General features: G+C 40.9%; 1 protein-coding gene across 1 annotated transcript; it reads left to right on the forward strand.

Annotated features, from left to right (window-relative positions):
• Positions 1–991: 991 nt before the first annotated feature.
• On the forward strand, positions 992–8601 carry LOC135642964 (uncharacterized). Its single transcript, XM_065159445.1, has 4 exons — positions 992–1489; positions 5494–7781; positions 7867–8039; positions 8107–8601. The coding sequence occupies exons 1-4, from the start codon at positions 992–994 to the stop codon at positions 8304–8306; spliced, it is 3159 nt and encodes a 1052-aa protein (XP_065015517.1). The 3' UTR covers positions 8307–8601.
• The last annotated feature ends 1531 nt before the right edge of the window (positions 8602–10132 follow it).

The following is a 10132-nucleotide window of genomic DNA, read 5'->3' on the forward strand; positions in this document are numbered from 1 at the left end:
TCAAAGCCCGCTGCTCACTGCACTCCTTCGTGCGTGTCGCCATTCGAGCACGGCAAATGCAGTGACCCGAAATCACACCAGTCTATTTTGCTATGCCATGTGTAGTGAAATCTCCTACATTCTGGTCATTGAAACCTGGCATCGTTCGTACACCAATTCGCTACGTACCTGACGTCCGACCAGTTGGATTCAAATTCGCAAGATTCCGAGTTCCCGACTTCCGAGCCTCCGTAAGTCCACCCCCACCTCGTCTCACCGTACCACGTCTGCTGCCCAATCACGTGCCCGAGACCCGCCGGGGTGCCATGTATCCTAAACCTCATCGTCACCGTTGGATCCGCTCTGTTCCAACTGACTCCCATCCATCGATCATCACACGCGGTGGTACGGTCCTCGCGACATGAAGCAGCGTAGGCCCCACCCGGAATTACTGCCGACGACCAACGAGAGGACCACTTTCTGTGTTTGATCGCTCGGTCAAGACACCGGAGGGACCGTACGCTGTCATGTCATGACGCGGGCCCCACAACCCAACTAGCAGGTCCCATGTACGTGGATGCAATCCTTTGCGGGGTACGTTGCATGGGGAAAACAAACAGATTACCTGGGTTGTCGCTACACCAATTCATGCCGGTCTCGTTTCTAATTCTCCCAAGTAAAATCGACTCAATAAACATACACGCTTTCTGGAGAAGAAGCCCGGAATGAGCGGGAAAAATAGAAAGCGGTAGCGAGGAGGCAAAAGCGAACCGCTTGCTGTTATATGTCGGTCTCTCTCTCCTCTTGTCTTCTCTTCTCTTCCGCGACAACTATAAGATTCTTCCTCTCTCTCATTTTGCTCCTCGCAAGCGAATCCATGGCTGTCGCGTTGGAGGGCTTCTCGATCCGGTAATGGATGCCTGAACCTTTTTCGCTTCGCCTCCTCCATCTTTGCATCTGATCTCGTCGTACGATGTTCTGTTCTTGTGATCGAAGGGAGTATGCGGCTAAGATGAGGAGTGTCGACATGGAAAAGTGCTGGCCGTTGGGCACCAGCGGAGGAGGGGAGCGATCGCTGCCGCCGATCCCGTTCCGGAAGTACCGATGGTGGTCCGACGAGTTGTGGGCCGTCCGCTCGGCCGCGGCCGGCGGATTGCCGGCCCTCGAGCGAGACAGATCCAGGGCAAAGGCGAAGCTAAGGGCTCCCAAGAAACGATCGGTGGCGGAGCTCTTCGCCGTTGCGCCGCAGATCGAGCGCATCGAGGAGGAAACGATCGGATGTGGTGGAGATGTTGGCCACGGAGTGGATGCGGAAAACGGAGAACAGAAGAGGGGACGAGGACAAGGAGCCGACGATGCGCTGAGGGATCACGTTAGCAACAAGTGCTGGAAGAAGAAGAAGAAGAAGAAGAAAAGACATATAGGCAAGAAGTGTTGGATCAGATCCGGAAGTAAGAAGCCGAAGACGCAACGGCAGGTGCTCATGCTTGTGATCGGCTCTCGGAAAAAGGTACACACAATTCCACTCTTTTGGTACAAAAATGCGTCTGCGTTTTCTCGTCCCCTTCCGACAAAAAAAGATAAATTGTAGGAGGATTTGCAACTGTTCCTCGTACTGCATCACGCGAGGGCATTAAGTCTACATAAACAACACGCAAAGGCATTAACCAAACGAAATCGGTCAGGACATAAAAATTAAGGGGCGTTCAAAAACCTGTGACAGTCGTACGAGATGGTCGATTGGGTCTTGAGACTAGCGAGGTGACACCGAGATAGTTTTTTTTGGATAGAGTTCGAACATCCCGGGCGAGCCTAAGGGCTCATATAGATTTCAGTCCATCGATGATGAGTTCTTACACAAAGGTCAATATTGAAGAATATTTTTCAATTCGATCTCTTTACACTCGTTAGGCGAGTCCCATAGTCCCATATTGGGAAAATCAGACTTGTTATCTCCTATTGGAACTATAAATAAGGGTCTGGGCTTTGAAGTCAGATGTACTACAAGAAAACCTAAGTATTTACTTTGGTTTAAGTCTACACTCAGTTAAATAGTTTGGACTTATACTTTGAGTTTTTCTTATTTAGTATTTTCGGGTGTTTTATGGCCTAGGAACATCTTCCTAAGGCATTTGTAATTGCGCATTTGTAATTGCCCCTTTTATAATAGTGATTTGCTCCTCTTTCGTCCGTGGATGTAGGTCAAAGTCAATTGACCGAACCACGTAAATTTGGTGTTCTTGTCGCTTCTTTTATTCTTCCGCTTTATTGTCTTTGTTGTGTTGCCAAAATTACCTTGTGGTAAATTTCCTAGGGCTGGCTCTAACAAACTGGTATCAGAGCCTAGTTCTAGGATCTTTTGGCAACGATGACAGTAACAAAGATTGTTGTCGAGAAATTCGACAGAAATGTCAACTTCGGCATGTGGCTTGGCACTACATGGAGCTGAGAACATTTCAGATGGTACGTCAAAGGTATATTTTGCGGGTATGGATAAGAAGGCCCGATCCAGCATTATTCTAAATCTCTCTGACGAGGTTTTACGGGAGATAGCTACGGAGACGCCTTGTATATGAAGAGGACAGTAGAGAATCGTCTCTACTTAAAGCAGAGTTTGTATATGCTTCGGATGACTGAATATACATCTATACTCTCACATCTTGATAAGTTTGATTCCTTGATTATGGATTTGGAGAATATAGATACAAAAATTGATGATGAAGATAAGGCCCTGTTACTTTTGTGTTCTCTTCCCCAATCTTTTAAGCATTTCCGTGATACTTTGATTTATGGAAAAGAAACAGTTTCGTATTAAGAAATTAAATCTGCACTAAAATCTAAGGAGCAGATAGATAGAGATATCACTGGGGAAAGTAGAGAGAATCAGGCTGAAGGTCTGGTTGTCATGGATAGAATGGATAAAAAAAAATTTGACAGTAATAGATCTAAATCTAGATCTAAATCCAGACATAGAAATTTGGAATGCAGATATTATCATAAAATGGGGCACATTAAGACTGATTACTTTAAATTGGAAAATAAATTAAAGCAAAAGGGAAAACTTGTTGAGAAAACTACTGAGTCCGCTGAAGCTAGTGTAGCATCTGATGATAATGTTGAAAATATTTTCTTTGCTACTGATGAGACGATGTCTAAAAATGAATGGATTTTAGATTCGGGTTGTTCTTATCACATGTGTCCCAATAGGGATTTATTTTCCACATATGAATTTTGTAATGGTAGAATTGTTTTGATGGGCAATAATGCCGCATGTGATGTTGTTGGTAGAGGCACAATCCGGATTAAAATGCATTATGGTATTATGAGGACGCTCACTAATGTTAGACATGTGAATCTCATCTCTTTAGGCACCCTAGAGGCCATTGGGTGTAAATACACAACTGAAGGTGGAGTTATGAAAGTTTCTAGAAGTGCTCTTGTTGTTATGAAAGCTTGTAGGTCTGATAGCTTGTATATTTTGCAGGGAACTACTATCACAGGCTCAGTTGCAATCTCGTCATCATCATGGTCTGATTTTTTTTAGTCGAACTCTTCTACTCAAAGAATACCAGTAGATGGTCCTGAGTCTACTGACGAAGTTGCTCTAGAGGAAGAGCAATATTCCATAGCCAAGGATAGACCACGGAAAGATATGCAAATTTGGTTGCATATGTTTTGTCTGTTGCAGAAGAAACAAGTGAAGTTGGTGAGCCTACTTCTTACTCAGATGCAGTTTCTTGTGATAATTCCGCTAAGTGGTTAATTACGATGAATGAAGAAATTGAATCTCTCCATCGGAATAGAACTTGGGATCTTGTGAAGTCGCCTTTAGGTAAGAAAATTGTTGGATGCAAATGGGATACCATTGCTGAGGGGAAGGTCCTTGTTCAAAAAATTCATACGAAGGACAATCCAGCTGATATGCTTACGAAGCCTCTTCCGGTTTACAAGTTCAGGAAGTGCTTGGACTTGGTTGGTGTTCATTGTTGGTGATTGCCCGTTGGGCCTGTTATGAAGAAGGTGGAGCAAGTTTTGTTGGGACATACCAAGGTGAAGATTTGTTAGTTTGGCAAGTCCCATAGTCTCACATCGGGAAAATCAGGCTTGTTATCTCCTATTGGAACTGTAAATAAGAGCCTGGGTTTTAAAGTCAGATGCACCACAAGAAAACCTAAGTATTTACTTTGGTTTAAGTCCATACTCAGTTAAATAGTTTGGACTTATACTTTGGGTTTTTCTTATTTAGTATTTTCGAGTGTTTTATGGCATAGGAACATCTTCCTAAGGCATTTGTAATTGCCCCTTTTATAGTAGTGATTTGCTCCTCTTTCGTCCGTAGATGTAGGTCAAAATCAATTGACCGAACTACGTAAATCTGGTATTCTTGTCGCTTCTTTTATTCTTCCGCTTTATTATCTTTGTTGTGTTGCCAAAATTACCTTGTGGTAAATTTCCTGGGGCTAGCTCTAACATTATACAAAAGAGTTAGTTTCAAAAAGATTTGACTTTTAGACTAGCGTTAAGGGTCGACTTTTATACCTATCCATTCGAATGAATCACTTATAATGATCATAACACTTTCCCTCTAACGTTCCATCTGCCTATAACGATCATTACGCCTTCTCTCTAGTATTTTGTCCATAAGAGCCAATCGAGGAGGGGCAGATTGAGCAATTGTTCATAGACCATTGTTCACAAAAGTCGATTGGACCGATCCAATTGGTCTTCCGTGGACTATTGTCCATGGGGTCGATAGGTTATAGCTACCTTCATATCACTTTCTTGTGAGAGGTGATTGGGCCTTTGTTTTTCGTGTTAGTGCCCTAGTGACGATCAACTATCGAGATGAGATTGGTTGCTAGAATATTCTCTATTACGTATCGACTAAAAATGATTAAAAAATTGAAGACAGACTAATCATGATTAATATATATTGAATCAAATATCAATTCAATCTAAAACTTAAGTTGATAAATTAGGAGCTAGACTCAAATATATATCATCCAGACTCACATTAATTGTTTACCTATATTTCAATTTTGTGTTGACATCATTATGTTGGATTTTCATAAATAAATAAATATATATATATATATAGCATAAATAAAAGAAATCTGATAGACTTTGTACACTTAGCATAATTATTAATCTTGGACCTGACTTGGCCAGTCAGATTTATTAATTGTCTCATCTTTGATTCGTATTGTCGGAAACATCTTTATATAATTTTTTTGGAAAAGGAAAAAACAGTAACAACTCTCTATCATTCTTTCTCCTCTATCATTATTTGTCATCATCTTCCCCTTTGTTTCTGTTTTTTTTTTTCTCTTTCATCATAGCTGTTTTTCTTTACCATCATTATTTTTTTCTTATTTATCACTCATATATTGTGAATGTTTTTTATTTATCATCATTTTAATGGTTTTATTCCTTTTCTCCGCATCACTTAATATTGCAAATGTGCTGCAGCGAAAAACCATGAGTTAAGATTAACATTTTTGGTTGATATCTCAGTTACTTGAAGACTCGGCATCCGAAAAGGAATCAAAGAAAGCTTCCAGACATTCTCTCGGCGGGCAAAAGAAGAAGAAGAAGGCAGCAGCAACAAGTTTGCAGAACAAAGAATACGAACAATTCCATGGTTCTAATCTGGTAGCCAGAAACCAAGGGGCGGCAGAGATTCTTCGAGTCAGAAGCATTCTCAAAAGTCCGAGAGAAACTTCTTCCATGAAGTCGAGATTTCTGAACGGAGATACACAGGCTGGTCACCCTTTCAAGCCTTGCTGTGCATTGGAAAAGCACGTCACCTTCTGTGGCAACGATGGGCATAACGAGACTTTTTCTCATACGAAGCTGCCTCAGTTGCTTAACCTTTGTATAAGGTTCTCAGATGCTTTGGCTGCATCATCGATATCTGATCTTAGCAGAGGTGATAAACTTCTACCAACCGAGCAGTCTAAGGTGACTAAAACTGGTGGAGCTCCAACTGTTGAAGGGAAGGCGCAGTTGATCGAGAGTGGTGTTCATGCTACCGCTGATCATCCAAGCAATCCCATCAACCGGAGCATTACGCGAAGACCCAAGACCTCCTTGAGAGAAACTATCGACTTCAATCATGCAACGCAAATCTCTAATGGTCTGAACATTGGTTACTCAGATTCTTCGTCTCGTCACTACAGTAATTGCAGTCCATCCATCAGGAATTCTTGTCCGGAAGAGAGATCAAATTCTGGTGTCGGATTTCATTCAGACATGTTAGATTCTAGAGAAGTTATGCATGTTTCCATGACATCTGCTCCAAAATTGGAACCAGAAAGTTCACCGAACATGACAGGGATTCCTATGTCTCAGTCTCAGCCTTCTTTGTCCTGCTTACCAGTGAGTGTCGATCAGAGGGAAGTAGATCGTCCGGTGGCCTTCAAGAAGAATAGATACATCCAGATTCCAGCTATTCGACCTGTCTGCGACATCTCTCCCTCGGATCAAATGCTCAATGAATGTCCAGAGACGACAAGATCAATGTTGGATCCCATTTGCAAGTGCAACGGTATGTGCGTATCCGAGGATTCGATTGGTTCGCCTCTTAGTTCACAAGAACTCATCAAGTTTCATTCAGATGCGAAGTTTGGTGCCAGTGAGATCTTTAAGCAGCAAAATCTCGGTCCGGAGCACAGCCTTCAGGTTCCTTATCTCACCGGATCTAAGAGTCATATGGACCACGTAAACATGAGAGGCAAGTTTTGCTGCACGATGGCAGATCGGAACGATCAGAGAAGATGGAATTCCCATCACTTTTATCCTGCTAGAAAGCCAACGAAATCTGGGCTGGGTTATCTCCGGTTGCATTGCTCCGAGAGGATGGATGTTCAGAACCATGAATCATCGAGAGATAAAGATCAATCTCTCCATCATGGACAAAACCCCGTGAGCCTCTCTCGTGGTATGTGTGAAGAACTTAATCACCATGACCTTAACTGGACTCCTAGCGAAAGGTTTCACGCAGAAGAGAGCTTGGTGGAGTACAGGATCGAGCCTACCGTTCCATCAACAATGCGCCTGATGGGTAAGAATGTCACAGTTGGTAGAAGCAGTGAAGACAGCAAATGTACCGACCATGGAACGACATGGACCGACAAGGAAATTATCACTCGACGCAGCCCATCCAGAATAGTGGTTGACAAAGCTCTTTTAGAGAGAAGGCTCCAAAGGGAATGTGTCACCCATCCGACGTCTGGGATCTCAAGAGACTGTACAAGACGGTTGCAAGACCTTCCATCAGATCCATATCATTTCCCTGCAGTCGACGAGCGATACGATCATACTTTCCTTGGTCATCAATCACTGCTGACTTCAAGAAATGGTCATATGTCAACCCTCACATATCACGGTACCAGCTATTCAACATCTCACAGATTGCTGAACCATTCACCCAAATCCGCAGTGGATTCAGGAACCAGGTGTCTTGGTTTTCTGCTGAACTCTACCCGTTACAGACATAACCTGATGCTCTCCAGCAACATGTCATCATCAGCTTCTCATCCAGGATTGTCGAGCCCAAAATGCATGGATTTCATCGGACCATTATCATCGATTCCGCACTCATCTTGCCTCCAGCAGTGGCTGCTAGACGGAGAACAACCGATGATACAGCCATCCACGTTTTCCACCTCCGATATCACTCATCCTGCTTATAGTAAGGGTACTTCTCACTCCCTGAATTCCCTTCGTTCCTCATTCATTCCGCATCATCAAGCAAGCCGATTAACTTCGACAGTCGGCATGACCTATCAAAATAAGACCAAGTACGAGAATCGGACCGAATCTATGTTTCTTTTTATTTTTTTGTATTTTTATGTTTCATCATCTGGAAGATGTGAATTGTAACAGCAACGCATACAAAAGGGCTCCAATCGAAGACGACAGAATCATGGGAGCCGTCAAGAAACCTCGAAGTGCAGTGCAACTGGAGGCAAACGGTCCAACAAGCCCAAGGAGAGAACAGCTGCTCGGATACCTACCGTATTGCTCGGAACCTTCGGAATTCCCTGCTTTTGAGAATGGTAAGCAATATGGTTCCGGCTTTCCAATAATGAATGGTGAAAAATGATGAACAAGGCACTGTCACAGGATCTAACGCCGGCATACCTGCTAAATTGAGTGCAGGTCCAAAGCATATGCTGAAACCTGATGGAAGTGAGGATCGTGGGGATGCCAGACCTACTCACTCATCCATACCATTTACATCCGGTATTAGTTCTGATACAGCTCCAATTGATTTCACACAAGATTGCAGGAAGAGATTAACTTGTACTGGAAGTTTCTATTGATGGCTTGTTCTTCAACTCAAGTTTGGATCACGTGACCGCAGGTAAAGCAAAATGCTTTTCCCGAGAGTAATATTTGTGCGTCTTAATTTTCTTTAAAGCTGGTATTGAATATGCAGCGTTGAACGCTACCCTAATGCACGCCTGTTTTACGGCTCTTCTTGGTGATCAAGATTTGATCATCTAAGAAGCATTTTGACATGAAATCCATCAAATTGGATATTGATGATTCTTGTGTTCAAAAGCATTTTCATGATTTCCTGATGTTAGTTGTATGATCTTCTGCACTGCGTGCAGAGGCTAAGTGTCAGATTTAAGTCTACAAAATTTGGTTAAGTTATGGGTCGAACTTAATATATGCCACTTGATTCCATTAAGATTATGAAACTATTCTTAGGTTCTTTTTCACTCTCTATTTGATTGATGAATATTTCCAAATATGATCTCCTAATTTGTAAGGATAGGTCAAACTATTATTAGTTCTTTCCCCATGATTGCTACTACCATGTCGAACCCAATAGTTATCAGTTGACTTTTTCAATCCTTAATAATATGAGATTATTCTCTTAGTTTATGTTAATCTCTGTATCATACAAGAACATTTTTTTCATGCAAAGACATAAGCATGCCTAGGTAATTAGTTTATGCAGTGTTAGATGAGCTTAATGATGATCATATATGGGGTTACTATTTGTCTCCTTTGGACTCCCACCATCACTGCCACATGACTTTCTTTCATTCATTTTCTCTTATCAAATTGGTAAAAGAACCACTTTTGAAATGGTTAGTAGTATTCAAATGCAAATTGTCGTCTCACTGGGAAGTGATATAAAAATTTAAATATTCAAATAAAAGTCTTATTTGGATCTAAAGATATCTTAGAGATCTTATAAGATCTTATAAGATCTTATAATAAATTAAGATCCATGAAATGACATGCAAAAGAGATGTCCTCAAGGATTTGAGAAATAAAAAGGTAATATTCCCCCTATACAAAGATTCAAATAATTCGAAAAGATTATAGTCGTCAATGTTAGAAATTAAACAATGATGAGCTTAAGTTAAATTAGTCATAGCTGACGTTATGAGATGGTTCACTTATTCGTATATATTTTTTAGTACGACTCATCTTCATTTACTCAAACTCGTAATTTTTATTTTTTACTTGATTTTTTTTTATTCATTTAGTCTAACGTGACCTTGGCTACCAAGCCCTTCTTGTTTTTTTTCTTTTTTCTCTTTAGTTTTGATTCATTTCACCTAATCCTAATACTATGTTTCGAATCGGCACTGCATTCTCAAAACATAAGTTACTAGTGAGCCAAGTTCAATATGTATAATTTGATTCTTTTCGTTCATAGCATTGCAAAATTATTTTTATAGTTCACCTTATTTCCCTAACATCTCGATAATTTTATTGGCTGATTGTGACAGTAAAAGAGAATCTTTAAGCTAATATTTTGGTCGCGCTCCTATCCTTATCATTGTTATGTAAATAGAAGAAGTTATTATAAAGAGGAATGATTTTATTATTTAATAAGATCAATCGTTCAAATTTATATTGTGAGGATGATTGATGCATATTTATATATATTTTGAGAAAATAATTTTTCTGCTCAAATTATTTAATCAATCAATCACTCAAATTTATGGTTGGTCGTTAAATCATTGTGAATGAAAGGAATGCTAGGATGTCATTCCATATATGTTTCTATTATGATTTGCTATCATGCCTCATATAATTGAGCTTCTGTCAAGAATGTCAATCTTAAATGATATAACTTAAATGTCTTACGAACAAGGGGTTATGTGAGAGAGTATGCTAGTTG

Source organism: Musa acuminata, chromosome BXJ3-7 (genome assembly GCF_036884655.1).
Source record: "Musa acuminata AAA Group cultivar baxijiao chromosome BXJ3-7, Cavendish_Baxijiao_AAA, whole genome shotgun sequence".
NCBI classification, from domain to species: Eukaryota; Viridiplantae; Streptophyta; class Magnoliopsida; order Zingiberales; family Musaceae; genus Musa; species Musa acuminata.